Below are 18,444 nucleotides of genomic sequence, written 5' to 3'. Positions count from 1 at the left end.
CATGAAACTAATAGGCTGTTTATTCCTATTATATGGTGGATAAATAAGCTGAAAGGCTGTATTGAGTCATTTGTTTCTACTGTTTTTCTTTTTTGTAACTCTTCAAGAAATGACTCTGACATTCCTCCTTTGAGAGCAAAAAATAAAAAGAATAATCAAGTGAAGTTCAAAGCTGAAAGCAGCCTGGTGGTTTCTTTAAATCAATATCAATGATAGGGCTTTTCAGGTGCTCCGTGTGATGTGAGATTGCACCGTCTTATGCACTTCAAAGCGTTAGGATTACGCTCTTTGCTTCTGTTAATCCCTGGACTCAAATGACATGACCAGTCCTGTTTGCTCACAGTGATGACAAGAGCCAAAGAAAAACTGCTAAAGAAAATACAGAAGGGAGAAAGTAACAAGGATCTAAGTTCAAATATTGACTCTGATGTCTATCGTTGCATACATGTTTTTGCGTCACTTCTGTTGACACGATAACAAGAAACTAAATTAGGGTGAAAACGCTTAACCTTGAGACCATACATGCACAAACATGAAAAAGGCCAAATCAATGAGCGCTGTTTCAGCCCATACTCATGCATTAATAATCGATACAGTATCATAAGAAGAAACATCACCCAAAAGCTCTCCATAGACAATGGTGGCGGTAAGGGCAATAAACTGGACAGGTCTGAGGTCCGATAGCAGTTTGTCATTGGCAGTACAGTGCAGCTCAAGGTCCTGAAGATAACCTGGAAGGGTTGTGTTATTGTGTCTGTGTCATAGATGTGTGAACAATGACACTGTCCGTAGTGTGCTATAATGGTTCAAATAGAATGTGAACACACATGTGGGTGCATACACAGTGACCTACATTGTCCGATGGGGTAAATTTCCAAGTCCAATGTTTAAGTCCAGTGGTGGAATGTAACACATTAATGCTACTACTTTAAATTTTGAGTCTATTTTTATGGTACCTTACCCAGCGATATTGTGGGGGAAAATAAATGTGCTCTTGAACTTTTTTTTAAATGTTTATATGACATCTAGCTGTAGGGTGACCAGATCAATGCAGAGAAGTAGTCTGAAATTGTTATATCTTACTCAAAAATACAATAAATTGTGTGTGTTACTGCATTACTCTAATTTTCTCTGATGAGTACAGCATTACACAGGCTAACCTTCTTCTGACTATACATTCATATACACTGAGTAAAAGCCAGACTTTAGAAAAGGGCATGTCCTGCAAAACCAGTCAAAATGTGGGACATTTTCTCAACACGTGGGACAGGGGGACGAGGAAAAATGCAGTGCAGTAAAAAAGACACATCTGGTCATCCTATCTAGCTGTGCAGTGGTGGCTCCTGATGAAAAAGCTCCCATTGCCAGGTTTTTAATTTCTGTGCTGGTGAATAATTGTGGTCAGGGCTAGGCTCGGTGAAATATACTTTGCATTTCCTGTGATGGCTTTCAGATAAAAACCAAAAAAGCCTAAATTAAAAATAAGACACAGTTAATTCAGTAAAATTGTATAGTTAACTGTGCATACTTGGTTTCCTGTGGGAACATATTTAAAGTAATTTTCTTTAAATATGCAGTGAAAGCAAAGAAATTTTGAATCCACCATGACAGTAAGTCTGTACTTCTGTACAGAGGCACAAATATACGCACAACACAGAAAAAGGATTTAATTTAATTTTGCATTAAATTTGGTAACAAAGCAGTTTTGTGTTGTTTTTATTGCCCGAGTTAGTAAAGCCAAACTATGAGCCTGCTGTGCTCTGGTGTCATAAGTCTCGTAGTTCCTTATCTGTATGCTAACGATATCTATTAGCCCGCCCTTCATTAATTTTATTACAGGCCTGTCGAAAATAAATCACTCTCGCTTATAGTTTGACTTATGGCTTTACAGTGTTTAAATGACATTTATCTTTAGCGTCCGTAAAGGATTTTTTTTATCTGAGCCAATGAAGCCTAATTACTCTTCCTGCCTACATGTGACAACCCCTGCCATGTTGACTGTTCCACAAAGTCTTTACTGGCTTATCTGAAAGCAACCCAATAAAGGGGAACTACAAATCAAACAAGTAGAGTTAAATGTATGAATTATGAGGCAAACCACCCACTGAGCAGGTGAGCATACACATGAACACACAAACACACATATCTAAAAATGGTCAGCAGATAGAGGCTGAACAATGGAAGCAGGGCCATTGCTCCACTGCCGGGATTCACAGATGGAACAGCAGACACATACTGATAGTCAATGACCTGTTAAAAAGAGAAAGCAGAAGACTGCCTACGAACAAGGCCACACAGGATCAGCCTCGTGTTGCTAATTTACCTGACCCTCAGTTAGCTTATGTTTGTTTGTTTGTTTGTGGGTGGTGATAGCTGTGAACTGACCCCACTCTCTGTCTCAAACACTGGGCATCCAAACTGGCATCGGTGAATACAGCCGAATGGGATTACACACTGACTTGTCCTCCACCTTTGTTTTTTTAGAGTTCTGGTCTGGACCTGGCTCCATGTCTCAGGTCTATAAAGCCACATTGATGAGACTGACTGGCCGTGGCCTCTTAGGGGGCAGTAATAATCTCTCTTTAGGAGGCTGAGAGGGTGAAGTGAGCCATAAGAACCCTCTCTGTCAGCTTTAACCGGCCAGCAAAAAGAAAAAGTCATAATTATAGTACTCTCTCTGGCTGGATTTAAATAAAGCTTTCTGGCTGGGGCCCTATAGAGACACACAGTCTCTGTTGCTCATACACACACACACACACACACACACACACACACACACACACACACACACACACACACACACACTTCAATAAAGAGGCACTAATCAATCAGGGGGTTCCCCTTCCACAGCTTCATTGGAGCCCCTGTCTGAAAGAAGGACTGACAGCCCTCAACCTCCCAGTATTGTCACAGGAAACTGATTAGGCTTCTGACTGGATACCTCATCCACCAGCTAGAAAAGCACGAAGGTTAAAGGGTCTCCATTTGAAATCGACGAGCACTGAAAAGTTGTAGACACCTGCTTTTTAAAGTGATGCTTGTCTCTGCTGTGCTATGCTCCGTTTTTTGTTATCTGCAATTTGAGGGCAGCACGGGGGAGAGGGACAGAGTTGTTTGAGGGAGTAAAAAAAGGGGTGAGTGGGGTACTGTGTGTGCGTGTGTGTGCATGTGTGTGTGGCTTAAGTTTTGAAGGGGGGAGCTTGGCTGTGGGCCCAAGACTGGAACAAAGAGGGGACACTCTTTACATGCATAGCCAGACAGAGTAAACTGGCCAGCAGCAGTGCCAGCAAGGCAAGGCATACAAGGCAGGAAAGAAGGAAGGAAAAAAACAGGGATATCAGGCAACCATCGCACTGCACCACCCTCAAAACTTTTCATCCTTCATGTTGGGATAAAAAAATAAAAATGCATTGGTTGGCATGCTTGTTAGGCATTAAATAGCACAAGTTGCAAAGATTATTGTGTTTGCATTTAGTATGGAGCTGTGTGGCCACAGTCAAATGGAAACTATCCTTTTGCAAACACCCACAGGATGGACAAATACAGGCAACTGGTGCATCAGAGCAACAGATGGACAGGTGGACTTTAAAGAAAGGAGCAATTTGTTTCATAATTCCAGCTACATATGCATGATCAGAATGTGAAACTGTCAGAAAGTGGCCACAGCAACAGACTTGACATTTGAGCGATTCACCTGAAATCCCTTGAATTTTTTCAAGCATTACAGTTTTTATTCTCTTGTCGACTTCACGAGTGAAAAACAAAAGTGTATTCTGAGGTCTTAACACCACCCTGCCATCACCAGGTTCCTTTCAATACAGCCTCTGCCTGTGACTGGTAAATGCCACTTTCAGTTTTTCCCATTTCGTGCCTCTCTCCTATTCACGTCTCCCATTTCTTACCCTCAATGGGTGTGTTAAGTATTGTGCTTTCTGGGGAGGGGGGGTGAGTCAGTCAGGATCATCAAAAGCAGGCCAAGCCTTTGGCCAGATCAAAATAATTAACTGGAGAGGTCACAAGCTAATGAAATGAAATGGAAGGCTGAAAGGAAGCCCTAAATGGTGCACACTAATCCTCCCTCTACCTTGTCTTAGGGAGGAGGGTGCAGGACTCTAAGCCTGGGCATCTCTGCTGATAATAATGCACGGGGTGCAGGGCGACCTGAGACTATGGATTTGTATGTGTGTGTGTGTGTGAGTGAACAAGAGAAGGAGAGAGTGACCAAGTGCTGCAAATATCTATATATCTCACCATATATTCACATTTCAAATGCATTTGTCACATTCTGACCTTTCTTTAGCTCTAATACAGCTTTTTATAATCTTTATAAAAAGCTGAAGTGACCAGGAAGCATAGCTGTCAAAAAATGTAGTTGAATAGGGTGCAGTATTTGATGCTGCCATAATATACAGTAATTTAAAAATGTAAATTAACTCCAATTAAGCATGGTGCCCTGTATCTTGCTGTAATTTTGAATACCTACAAAGGTTCCAAAACAAGATCAATATACCTTTCATAACTACAAGCGAGGGTACACTTTGCTTTGACGCCATAAAGAAGGCACATTTATTGTGTCATGCAGAGTTATTCACAAGCCATATAAAGGAAAATATCTAAGTGTCCTACTGTCTGTCTGAATCAAACAATAGAAGAATGAAGCGTGTGATCTAAAAAGCTGATGGCGAAACATGTCAGAAACCGATGAAGCCATGGTGTGTCACTGTGAACAAGTTCTCCAGGGGCAGGCTTGAACCTGCTGAAGACCCTGGGACATGTCTGCATGCATGTATCCAGTTTGTGTGTGTGTGTGTGTGTGTGTGTGTGTGTGTGTGTGTGTGTGTGTGTGTGTGTGTGTGTGTGTGTGTGTGAGAGAGAGAGAGAGAGCGGGGAGGGGCTAGAGCTTGTTTAAGTAGAGCGTGGAAAGGTGTTTTTTTAGAGTTAGATGTGCGACCTTTGAAAGACACACAATCATAAATATTTGCACACCGACCTAACACATACACAAATGTTAAAACATTACATATTGTTGAGTGATGGAATGCACCTGAACTCGGTAAACACACACACAAGCAAACCTTTCTTTTTTTGTTGATGACTTACCATGTTATCATCACAAAAGTGAGCACGGAACAAGTGTGGGTGCGGTACTAAGGAGCTCCCAGCAGCTCTCCAGGGGAGGAAATGCATTTTTAGTTAGGCTGAAATTAAACTGACAGCATGGAAGTATTTAATGAATATGACTTTTGGAGTGTTTTGTTTTTTGTTAATCAGAGAATTATCACTGCAACTTCTGAAACCAGTACATTTCAAGTGCCTACAGTGCAGTTCCACTGTTAGCCACTAGATGCTGCTTCAAAGAAAACTTGTTTATTTGTCTGTCCTGTGTATCACTGTTACTGCACTGCCTCTATAATAAGCCTCACTTTGACACGCTCTGTACTTCTGTGTGGTGCTCCCACATCAGCACTAAAAGTTCACTGATCTTACATTCTTCTAGTCATCACTAACTTTATTCTTGTGGCTTCAAAACAAGCTTCCTTGTTGCCTGTGGTTATATTAAATTCATCCTGCACTTGTAAGAAACCACGCACTGCTGCTGGACGCATCGGTTTGAAGTCCCTTCATTTTTAAGCCTCTTTCCTTCAGCTAACCCTAACATCAGGCTGAGCTCTGCTCTTCATTTCCTATCAGCCCATACAAATCTAAAAGAAAAAACATCTCCATCTCAAGCTCTATACAAGCAGTCCACTCCAGGCTGCAGGCTGCAGTCTCTCTGAGCCATCATTACAGTCATTAGGCAAGGATAAGCTCTGTATCACAGGAGTCCACCAGCATCCAGTTTAACCCAGCACAATTAGCACATCCGTTGGAGTAGAATTACCCTGTAAAATGAGAATGCTCTGGACAAAAGAGGCAGGAGAGTTGGAGCTGAAAAAGGAGGGTAAGTGTGAGGGAAAGGGGGAGAGAGAAGAAGAAGAGAAATAAGAGAGGACAGGGTGAGATTAAAATTGTTTGAATTGAGTCCACGCTCGCCCCATTCATTTGGTATTCTGCTCAAATCAGGGCTTTTGTTCGGCCTGGCGTAAAGTAGTGTCAATCATCTCGACCCGGTTTTGTAGAATGGGGAAATTTATTATGAATTTGCTCCTGCAAATAATGAGGACTACCCCCTGCCTGTTCTCCCTTTCCCTCCTCCTTCTCCCTCTAAGCTACCTCTTCTCAGTCCCCTTTGCCTCCTCCCCCATATCAATGCTGCAGAATAGGCAATAGAGAGTGAAGTTAGCAATCTCAGGGCCACTCGCACTCTGGACCCACATCAAAGTGACAGAGACGTCCAATCAGATTTGTCTTACAGGCATTACATGATGAATATGGTGCGGCCGTAGCACAAAAGCGTCTTTGTGTCTCCTCCAAGCAGAGACTATTCACAGCTCGCCACAGCCAGCCAGAGTGGAAGTAAATGGCCAAAAGGGCCCAAGCCAGAAAAAAAGCACCCAAACTTGTGCAGCACAATGGCCCATGCAAATCACAGCCCCACCGCCTCCACCCAATCACACATCCCTACCTCCTCCATCCCTCCAACCTTCAGGCCTGAGCTGGGTTCTTCCTCTACTGGGTCGACCGAAGTTTAGGGCCTATTCACACACATACAGAGGTGTCAGTTAAAAGTGCTGAGGTGAATGCATGCATGCATTCAAACGTCTTTTCTCCGTTAAGCTAAGAAAGAAGACTTTGCTTTCTTTTAGTTTGGGAAGACAGAAGAACAACATGAGTCAAATTGCTGACTTTTTTTTGTCAGAAGGCAAAAGTGACTTGGGCAAGATTCCTACTAGTAACTAGTAACTAGACTTTAAGGCTTTTGCAGCATTCTTGTGTGGCCCTGTAATATTTGCTGAAAAATACAATGTGACAGGCCCAATTTGGCAAAGATAAAGATCTTGTGTTGACACTTATATTCAAGTGGGCTTTCAGTTCTAACTTTAAGACACCTTCAAGAGATATTCAGAAATTAGGCTACAATGAAGGAGTTAAAAAAAAAAACAGTTTAGTACAAATCATAAAAACTGTAAAGAACAAGCAGGTTTCTCTATGAAAGTTTGATTTGATCATCTTAAAAGCTCGTAGGAAAAAAACATGTTGCTTACTCCAGCGTCCCTAGCAGTTAACTGAATGGGTGCGGAGTCCACACACCACGCTTGGTGTTAGTAAATGACACATTTGCTGAGATATGACCTCAGCTCATGTTTAGCCACTTCAGCATTAGATTAGATTAAAGAAACATTTTGGTATCTGAAAACTCTAAAGCTTCACATCTATGAAGAAAGTGTATGAAGAATAGGAGCAAATCTATGAAGAATTTTCGCTTTTTGGAGCACCCCCTGGTGGTTCATTTTCACACTTTGGTCCGAAGATCATTTACACCAAATTTGTTTAATATCATTTGGAAGCTTTTAAATGGGTTTCTTTTTAAAAAAAATGGGTTTGAAAGTTGCATCCAAAAATAAATACCTAGACTAGACTTTTACTTACTTGGTGAAATGACTTTGGTTAGTTTTGACCCAGATTTCAGTTCTTTGTGGCGCCAATGAAAGAAAAAATAAATACAATGTATAGACATTTCTGTATCTCTACAGCTTCACTGCTTAGACCCCAGTAATGCTTAATGAAGCATACGGCAGCTCTGAATTATTTCCAACATAGAGAGAAAGGTCACACCTTCATGATAAACAGTTTTTTTTATTGTAATGAAAGCTTGAGTCATTGCCATACTTATTGTAATGTTACCTGTTAGTGTTTATGGGTTATTTTGTTGTGTTAGTAATGAGCTACTGTCAGATTGTTACTGTTGACAGGCAGTGTTGTGAGCGCACTGGTACAAGAGTCGATCCTGTGATGTGTGTCTTTTGGTTGTACTGGTGCCCAAAGGGTGGGAGATTAAGGACTTTGCTGAGTTGCTTGTTAGTGCACAGCTTTGGGGGGGAAAATGAACTCTTTGGTTTTTTTAAGGCAAAAAAAACCTACAACAATAAACAGTCTTTCTACTACCTAGCTCAGGTAATAGCCGCAGGGTCCAGCTACAATAACTCTTTCCAAGTGTGTGTGTGTGTGTGTGTGTGTGTGTGTGTGTGTGTGTGTGTGTGTGTGTGTGTGTGTGTGGTGTTTCTATGTTAAACAGAAACACATCTGTGCCTCTGCTTAAACATTAACACCTCTGTAAGCATCGCTCAAGGTTGCACACCACCTACTCATCTGTCTTCTTCTTGCACTTATCTCTAAACATCTTCTCTTGTCTAACATGCTGCTAAAATCCTTATATTTGGTACCTCTTGAAGTTTTCTACCTTGTTTATCATATTTGTCTTCATTTAAAATACAAAAGCAAAAAAGGAAATAGTTTCAGTGCACACACGTTAAGCACTCAGACTCTCTTCACTCACTTAAAAATGTTTTAAGTGCTTCTATCAGCCAAAATGAATCTGTTGTGGATTGTGTACATTTATTTTGATCGTGTTACATTAATGTTAAGTTTGAAAGGAGGTGATGATGTTTGTTAAGGTCATTATGAAAAATCAAAAACTGTGACACACTGACAAGGTGGTATTAATCTAAAGCAATACTTTCAGCAGGAGGATGTGACTCTGAGCCATGACTGGATGAGCCATTCACTCACATCTTACAGATTCTGACTATGCTTGGGGTAGTATTACTTCAAAACATCCATCCAACATCTCTGCAACCAACATCCCTGAACTTGTCTTCACTAATGACCATAATAAGAATCCTTGTCCTCACAGACAACATCACAACAGTAAACTCAAACCCCTTTACAAAGAATTTATGTTAAATGAAAAGCAGAAATTTCATCCTGGGCTTTTTCGGATCCTGATTTAAAAACAGGACAAAGTAACAGTTGTCTCACATTTTAATGCAGCCATGACTTTTATTTTGATATGCTGAAATAATATTTCTATAACCCACTTTTTTGTCTTTTTTTTTGCTAAAAAGTGATGATTATACTTTTTGTTTCTATGGGAATCATCCCGAGTTGCTCACGTTTTGATTCAAGGGAAAGATAATGAAAAGAAAAACTGTTTGGTAAATAGTGTCAGTTAGACTGTAATTGCGTGTTGTCTGCCTTCGAAAATGATTCATGTTGTGGGATAACAAAGATAAACGTTTTTGCCGAAGGGGTCAAAACATTCGTACCCAACATATCCGAAGTAGCTCATTAATGTGCAAAATACGCATGCAAATGCGTCATGAAAAATAAGCCAAAATTCACCAGGCAAACTCAATACTGCATTCAAAGCAACAGATGACCTCTCATCACTCCGCTCTTGGCCAGTTTATCCCTATATTATACGTTCCCATTTGGCGTTTCCATGGTTTAAGCGTAAATCATGGCTTTGCGCACGAAAACGCATGCATAAATGGGCTCCATGTGATTGATATTCACCAGTGGACTATGGCTAAATTAACATCGCCCTTATGTATTGTCAAAGTGAAAATGAGCCATGGACAAAATGACATGAATAAATCTACTTTCGCCCCTTCTCCTCCCTACATGGCCGCGGAGAAAATTGCATATCAATCTTAGGAGGACATGAGACAAGCGCTTATTTTTACTTTGTGCCGTGGCCTCTGCCTGACACTGAAGGACATAGCAAACGCCATTTCAGCCGAATAATAATGGACCAGCGGGGTATTTTGCGCCTAACATTGAGTTGTCTCTTTGAGGCGCGGTGACGTAGGAGGTTATAATGCCGAGCGTAATTAATGCCATTTATCACTTGTTTGATTTTGTCACTGCCTCCACCGACAGGGCTCACATTCGCGAGCCATTAACCAATGGGAGAGCCGGAGCCCTTTGTGACCAAGTACAGGCACGTGGCTTACACCTGCAGGCTCCATTGTGTGTGTGTGTGTGTGTGTGTGTGTGTGTGTGTGTGTGTGTGTGTGTGTGTGTGTGTGTGTGTGTGTGTGTGAGAGAGAGAGAGAGAGAGAGAGAGAGAGAGAGAGAGAGAGAGAGACATCTTACTCATCTTGACTTTGCTACTTTTTAACGTTTTTGTCCGGATATACAATTTGTTTTGATATCGGGCTATTGTGTTTACATACTTTTTGTTTTTAAGTAATATATGAAGTGATCAAAAGTGATTTAAAAAAACGTCTCTTCTTTAAATTTTGTGGAAAAGTACATTCACAATTCACAAACAAGAGCAGCTTCTCTTGCTCCCGTTTTCCACACCCCAAAGGCGCGCCAGGTGAGAATAAACTCGTTATACTTCGTTCTGCTTAGTTGAACACGGCATCAGTGTTTATTTACAATAGAAGATCTTCAATAATTCGTATAATGAGGCGCAAAGGCGCACACAATAGTGCTCACAATGGGGCGTTGTGCTCCCCATTTCGCAGGAGATGGGCTTTTTGATTGGCCTGTGTGCGCCATGAAAAACACAGTTGGGGATACAACTAGTCTACAACCCCAGGTTTCATTTAGATTGATCTCAATCGGGCAATAAGAATTTTGACCCCGTCTCATTGTCTTGCTGACTTTCCCCAGGCTGTATTTCAAAGTGTCTATACCCTTTGAGTGAATTGCCACCCCCACCCCCTCCTTTCCCTCAGCTCCAGGCACTCTGGGACATTGGGTAAAAGCAGAGTACGCAAAAGAAACAATGCATGGATGAAACGTAATATTAATCTCCCTGCCCTGAATGCAGACAAAGCGCCGTGGAAGGTGCGCGTTTATAATGGTTGGTGAGTGTTCGCCCAGCTGCGCAATTTTCTCCCGTGTGCCCAACCAAGTCGGCAAAAGGTCATGCAGGGGCTTTGAATAAAAGAGAAGCTCCCTCGTTTGCTCAATTAGCGCCGCTGCTGACACACACAGACTCACACGCACACGCAATATCAGCTAAAGAACCAAGCCACTGCAAAAACATATAATATAAATAGATTAATCTTTATTTATAAAACTTGTTTTACACAAAATATATCTGTTAAAATCAAATATTTACATTTTAGGCTACGGGAAGCTGAGAGTGCATACATTAATAAATGTCTCCTTGACAACTATTTTTTTAAAAAGACATACACACACAAATAAACTACAGGCAGTAGCCTTGATGTTGCTGCCCAGTCACACAACTCATACATGCCAGCTTGCCGCCCCGCTGACAGCTGGTTGTCAAAACACTGTCAGGAAAAAAAGTGGCAGTGAACGTTCTGCTACAACACTGTTTGACTGTATGTACAAAAATATGTCTTCGTGTTAAAACAGTTTGTTGTATGGTACAGCTTTGTTATGAAAGGAGAGGACACGTACATCACGAAAAAAGAAAAACAAAAGTCTGTTGACGCATCTTTTATGTTGTACATCTTCAAGAGATGTGGCAGCTGAGGAAGGCAGTCCGGGTCTGATGAACTACTGACGAACAGATCTTGTAGACAGCGCCGTCCCTGCAGAGTCTGCTGTGTCACATTTTAATTGCACTTATTCAAACAGTTTTTTACTTCCACGCGTCAACGTGTCCAATTCCCTCCTTCCTGTGAGGACTACGCTCTATGCAACAAGATGCTCCCTCTCTCACGCATTCATACTCATTCTCCCTGTTTGTCACTATTGCTTTGCTCCTGCAGAAGCAGCCCGAGTGAGGGAGGCAACAGATCACTTGGAAGCACAGAGAGCAAGACAGATCTGATGCCTTTATCGAGTCTTTCGAAGCATTTCTGGAAGAAGTCAGACGCTTTACTTCTTTTTTGCGCGCACACGCTGCTATGCGGTTCATTTACATGACAGCCTCAGTACCTGTCAAACCAAGTTGTGAAGTCCAATAACTCCTGTTCCTCTGAGCTCAGAGGCTCATAGCCACCTTCATCTGATGAGTAGGTGGAGTGAGGCGACTCCGGGTCGGCAGAGTAGCTGTTGGACAGTGTCGGGGATGGCAGTCCACACTGGAAAGCAGCCGACACCGCGTCGTGTTCGTCTAGAAGTTGCTGTAAAGCTCTGATGTACTCCACCGCGGACCTCAGCGTCTCCACTTTGCTCATCTTCTTGTTGGCGGCGCCGTTTGGCACATGCTGACGCAGAGTCTGGAAGCCCATGTTAACCTGTTTGACCCGGTTCCTCTCTCTTTCGTTCCGCCTGGCCACGGCCACAGGCTGCTGCTGGGGGATGGAGTAGCCGAGGCCGTTGAAGCTCAGGCGACGCTTGCAGCGCAGGAGCTCCGGAGAGCTGGAGCGCTGTCTCTTCAGCACCTTGGCTTTGCTTTGGTAGCCGGCAACGTTGGTGTTCTGGTGCACAGCGCTCACCGAGCAGTCCTGGGCCGGGGCGTGCAGGCTGATGCTGGCGCGTCTTTCGCTAAGTCCAAAGGTGAATGCAGTCTGCGTGGTGGTGATGGTCGCGGTTTCCATCTCGCAAAGAGGGACAGCCTGAAACTTGTGGCAGGAGGAGAAGAGTTGGCAGTGTACAGCTCTCGTGTCCTTCGCGTGGGGACCGTGTGGCTAACTCTAGTCCAAGTCTCTCTTGACTGCTTACTCCACGAGCCGATCTGACCCAAACTTTGGCAGCACTCCTCTTTTTCAACACGCGCCTCCAACACACACCCCACCCACCCCTTTTTTGAGACGCACGCTTCGTGGCGAGGCCCCGCCCCCGCTGTGTGATTCTTCTGCACACCGACTCCCCCGGGCCAGGCGCGTGGCTCCGGGAGCTCAATAAACAATCCCGGGCTTTCACTGTGCCGGGAGCACGCGCTGGGCTCATTTACATTCCAATGTCTCTAACTTGAAGGCCCATTGGTCGATTCAAACGGTCTGCAACCGTGCGAAAAGAAAGAAAGGGAGGAAAAAAAGACAGAGAAAGAAGAAAAAAGAAGATAGAATGAAAAAGTGAATGGTGTGGTTCTTTGAAATGCCTTTTGAATTTGACAATGTACCTCTGGCAAGTCTTCAAATTATCAGTCTTACCCCCCCCCCCCCCCCCCCCCCCCCTCCAGCTCTTTACAATCGCAAATGCCAAGGACGCTCTCTGCTGTATCCAGGCTACAGCTTTGCAAACTGCAAGCGTGTCTCTGAACACAGTTATAAAACTCGCAGAGACGCGATTCATGAGATGATTGTGAAAGGAAATATAATATTACGGCTACCTCTCGAGTCTGTGCCCTGCAGGTCCACTTTGTTTGCGCGTAATCGACAGGTTATCCCGGAAAAATCTTTTTCAGATGCACGGCATCTCTTCATTTCCCATCTGTGTTTTAAAAAAGATTCCCTTATGTTATAATAATCCCATTTACGTCTGTAGGATGATACAGGCTAGATGAACCCAAACCCAAATGTGCTGGTGCACGGATGCAACATTTCAGCACCACAGCGTGACTGGACAGCTTCATGCAACCATTTTCTTCTAAACTGAAGCCTTTTTTGTTTGTTTGTTTTATTTGAATTTAGTTTCATTCAGCATCGACTCGAATCTTAGAAATATATTTTGTATGTGTAAAACTTTCCTTAACAGCAAAAACACCAACAGGTCAGCGTGGAAACGGAGAGTTTTGCATCGTGTTTTTCTAAAGGACATTTGCAGCATCTGGCGGTGAAAAACAGCAATTACATCATCCAAAGCCACTTTACACTTTTGAAGAAAACGAAATTCCCTGATAGTTTTTGCCCCTCTGTGCCTAGATTGCGCTTTTCTACTGTACTATGTGGCTACGTTTAGTTTACACTTACATTACATGTTAGTTAAGGCAAAGTGACTTCTTGTTCGAGAATTCTGGGACAGAATCTGAAATTCGTACTCGGGGCCGGCTGTTATTATCGCTCCACTATCAGCATTGCGTCATCCAATACCGGAGGGTAGAGTCACACCCGGTTACCCTAAGCCTGTTTATTGGCTCACATTCAGCTGGAACTTCCATGAGAGAATTCACAATCATTTTATTGTCATTTTTTAATGACATTTTATGTCATTGTGTATGTGTATGTTTGGGTTTTTTTGCATTTTGTGTTTACTTGCGTTATTATTTTCTAATATTTGAATTTATTTGATTATCTGAAATATTTAAGGATGACACACATAGAAAAAACAGGAAATCACGATGGGGTAAAGTTTATTTTACACCACTAAATATAAATAAAAGCTTAAGTGGGTTCACTTTGGGGACTTTCTAAACCTGCCTTAAGAATCCATACACTCCTGCATTCATATGCTTGAGTGCCATATAATAATCAGCTGTGTTTTGATGTTGTTAATTTTATATGCGTATTTTCCATGTAATATAATATAATTACACGGTGATAAACATAATAACCTGCCTTGTCCAGCTTGAAGGATAGCGTCTTGTAGCCTATGGCAAACCCCGGTGTGGTGCCAAGGTTTCGCTTCTCTCCGTAAAAACAGCAGGGGGCGCCGAGTGAACGCTCTGTAAGAACAAGTTCATTCAGCACGGTCACTGCCACGACTGATCTGTGGACCTTGATAACCTCATCTTAGGGGAAGTCATATAATCCACACTTTATGCTGCTTTCTCGCTTTGAGACATCGTTAAAAAAAAAAAAAACATACTGCATCATACCTCCAGGATTTTAGTTTCTGTTTTGAACAAACTGCTTTTGTTTTGAGACTCTTCATTGGAACCTACAGTGCAAGTTAGTCTTGGCTCAGCAGATGTCTGACTTCCTGACATAGTGCTGATTAGGCATATCAAACATTATTAAAAATTATATTAGAAACCATCTTAGAGCAAAATTGTAGAATATGAAATCTGTTTCAAAGGACAGTCACTGGGCTGGACAACTGCCCAAAAGACGCACCTGATCACAGGATATTATTAGAGTATTATCAATTAACCAACAATGACACAGGGCTGGAAAAGAGGTATCCTATAAATGATCCTAAAACAAGCAATATACAAAAGGATGGACAACAATTGCCAGAACTCTGTGTGTGTATAATACAATGCAACTCAATAAAGGCAAACATCGTTGCCAGTAAATCAATAAATCTTGAATCAACAAACGCTATCTTCTTGGAATATCAACCCATGTTCATACAGCTTCAGGTGAAATCTCATTCACCTGTAAGGGCGTGTCTATTTACGAAAAAGCGGTGGTTCTCTTTTTTCCAATCAAACCTCTTTACTCCAGTGTATCAACACCCCCGCAAGTCTGTTTATTTTTCTTACTTACAATACGTTAAGCCAGCACTGCTCCCTGTTAAAGTATGTGCGTGTATGTGGCATGATATAGCACACAGAGAGAAAGAATGCAAAACAGAGAGATGAATGTGTGTGTGTGTGTGTGTGTGTGTGTGTGTGGAGGGAGGGGGGGCAGAATCTATATTTAAAATTCCCAGTAGAAATCCCCTTTAAAAGCATAACAAGTCTGACTTGAAATGCACCTGCTTAACACAAGTTTGTCTTTCAAGGACTAGCTGAGTGCTTCTTATGTTGTTTGTATGTTATCTCTCAAACGCTGGAATGATCTTCTGTTGTGTTCTGCAGACAAGTCAAAATATTACCCTTGAATTATGCATAAACTGGCAAAATAGGATGTGACAATCTGTGTTCTGTGTCAATATTAAAGCCAGATCCTTCGTGATTAGCTTCTTTGAGCCTGGGGGGGGGGTTCTACAAGGTCCAACTACAAAGACTACAAACACACAGTTTTCAGTGAGCAAGAAAAGAGAAGTGCTCCATCTACAGCATGAATCACTTCCTTATTCCTGACACAGATGCTCGGCCCTGAGAGCTATATTCCCTAAAAAGTGAGAATGTCAGCAACCCAATCTGTGGTCAGAACATGGTTGTGCAATCTGAATATGTAAAGTATCTAAAGCACACAAAGAAACTGACATTTTGTGCTGGGATTGTGGGTGAAAGGTAGAAAGGGTTCCTAGGAGGATAAGGTGAAGAAATTACCTTTCAGTTAGTCTTTTGTGCACAGAGAAATTCTGAAAACACAACAGCGGAAAGAGGAAATGATGCCTGTGTTGGATCAAGTAGCTCAACAAAGGTTTATTCTTCAATAACGCAAACTATAATGCATGCAGCTGAGACGCCCCCAAAGCAGTATCACTGTCAGGTTATTAATATTCTTTCTGATTCTACCGCATGACACAAGTCTGTACAACACCTGCAGAACTTTGCCTCAGAAAGTCTCAAACACAGAGACACACAGCTTTTAATACACACTGTGGGGTATTCACTGGTGGATTTATTTTTCTGAACTCACTGGAACTTGGTGGTTTCAAGGGGGACTCATTTAGCAAGAGTTTAAAAAAAGTACAGACAAAGTGAAACCATTCAATAATGTAGACTATTCAGAAAATCAGAAACATGTCAGGTATCTGAGTCGAAACTGCTTAAGTGATGTTTAGCAGTTGCTAAATCTTATTGATAAGGTTTTCAAATATGACTCTACTACTGTTGATACTATGTACATTACCAGCCACTGTTCAACTATTTGCTAACACAAGTATCCAGTCCAAACAGCAAACATCAAGACAGCCTGATGAAGTCCAAACCATGCATCAGAATGGAGAAGGTGATTACAGTGACTTTGAACATGTCATGTGTATCGGTGCAAAACAGCCTGATCTAAGTATTTCAAAAATGCTGTTCTATTGTAATTTTCATGCACAATCATCTCTAGGGCTTACAGAATATGCCCAGAATATAAGAAAGTTAGCGAGTGTCAGTTCTCTGGGTGAAAATGGCTTGTTTCACCCTTGTCAGAGGTAAGAGGAGAATGGCCAAACTGCTTTAAGCTGACAAGAAGGCAATATTAACTCACTTGTTACAACCAAGGTGTGCAGAAGAGCTTCTATGCAGAGCACTTCATACCTTGAAGCAGATACAGGTCTTCTGCTATCAGCTGAGAACAGGAAACCAAGGCTACAATATGCACGGGCTCACCAAAATTGAACGATAGAAGATGGGGAGATGTTGCTATTGGGTCTCAGTTTCTGCAGTGAAATTCAGATGAATGCCAAAATTTTAGACTTAAACTACATGAAAGTATGGCTCCATCCTGCCTTGTATCAAGAGTTCAGGCTAGCGGTGATGCTGTTGGTGGTGTAATGTATGGAGGATATGCCAGCACTGGTTATATGGCTGTTACTGTCTAATTCATATTTTTTTCATTAGATGAATGTGAAATTTCAGCTAGAATTTGTGGTGATGTGGACAGAGTCTTCAAAATTCTCCAAAATGTCACTGATATATATATTGTAGAGCCTAGGTTTGTAGACCACATGATCGCAAAATAGGTCACGTTTGGAATGATCCACCGGTTAACATATCTGAGCCTTGGATGCAGGCCGTTAATAATACGCTAAATGATGCATATTTTTAATCAGATGCTCGTGAATTTTCGTGACACTGGTGAAACTCCCAGCTGATCACTATAACTGAGCGTGACCCAAAGTTTCAGCGGGCAAAAAACTCTTCGAGTAAGCATTTAACTATGGGACAGTAAGCCTATGGGATGATGTAATGATTCTGACGGAGTGACGAAATAGTTACTCCCGTCCCGTGTTTCCCCGCGTCGGGAGCGCGCACTGAGCAGGGAGAGCGTATCCGGTTGAGCCTGGCTCATATTCCAAACAACCAGACGCGGAAGTAGTGACGTGTGACTTTTGTTTAAAAGTGAAAGATGGGTTTCTTTACATTACCGTTCAGTTTTTGGTTACAACAGACACTGATATATCATTACGGATTATTAAGAGATAAGAGAATAGGAATAAGAGAATCTTTAACGCTCAATATACCAATTTCTCAACAAGTAAACGGCTCTAGTCGTTTTCAGACGTCCTATAAAAATACTATTTGCTCGGATTTTTGCACATCGCCAAAGGTTATGTCTGCTGAGCACATGACTGAAAACAATTGTCAACTGTCTATTTATTTTTATAAAACAGATTTCTGTAGCTAAAACACAGAAATCCCCCTTCCCCCAGATAGACCACGTGACTGAATACTGGTCGAATGGATATACATTTAAAGTGTTTTGGGGTTTCTTAAAAAAAGAAGTCTGTATTTTGACATTTTTCATTCATCCAGGCTGCAAGGCCTCCTTGCCATCACCATAATCTCCAGCTCACTGCACAGATTCTGTATCAGATTGAATATGACGGTCTGGCTGGGCCGCTCCAAAATGTTTAGATTACTTCCAGTCAGAAGACAACTTTAAGCCTCCATACGGCAGGGCGATGAAGCATTTGGAGCTCTATGTTTGTGTAGCCTATTTTCACAGTAGACACGAAACCTACTTTATGTTATATATGTTTATGTTATATTCTCTTCTATTAAAAAACAAAACAAAACCCCCCCCACCCCTTCTCACTGCAAAGTGCGCGCTCCCGACGCAAGAGAAACAAATTTCGCTTGGCACGCAGCCAGCGACTTTCAGATCTCTCCCAGTAATCTCCAGCGAGAAATTCCATTAT

General features: G+C 42.0%; 1 protein-coding gene across 1 annotated transcript; it reads right to left on the bottom strand.

The window, feature by feature from the left end:
* Nucleotides 1-10,941: 10,941 nt before the first annotated feature.
* Nucleotides 10,942-12,571, bottom strand: ascl1b (achaete-scute family bHLH transcription factor 1b). Its single transcript, XM_085461407.1, has one exon. The coding sequence runs from the start codon at nt 12,411-12,413 to the stop codon at nt 11,802-11,804; it is 612 nt and encodes a 203-aa protein (XP_085317533.1). The 5' UTR covers nt 12,414-12,571; the 3' UTR covers nt 10,942-11,801.
* Nucleotides 12,572-18,444: the final 5,873 nt, after the last annotated feature.

The sequence above is a fragment of the Copadichromis virginalis genome, linkage group LG7 (genome assembly GCF_057382275.1).
Source record: "Copadichromis virginalis isolate Kocher_CV1m ecotype Utaka linkage group LG7, C_Virginalis_male_GT1.1, whole genome shotgun sequence".
Taxonomy (NCBI): Eukaryota; Metazoa; Chordata; class Actinopteri; order Cichliformes; family Cichlidae; genus Copadichromis; species Copadichromis virginalis.
This window is presented reverse-complemented; position numbering and strand designations above follow the sequence as displayed.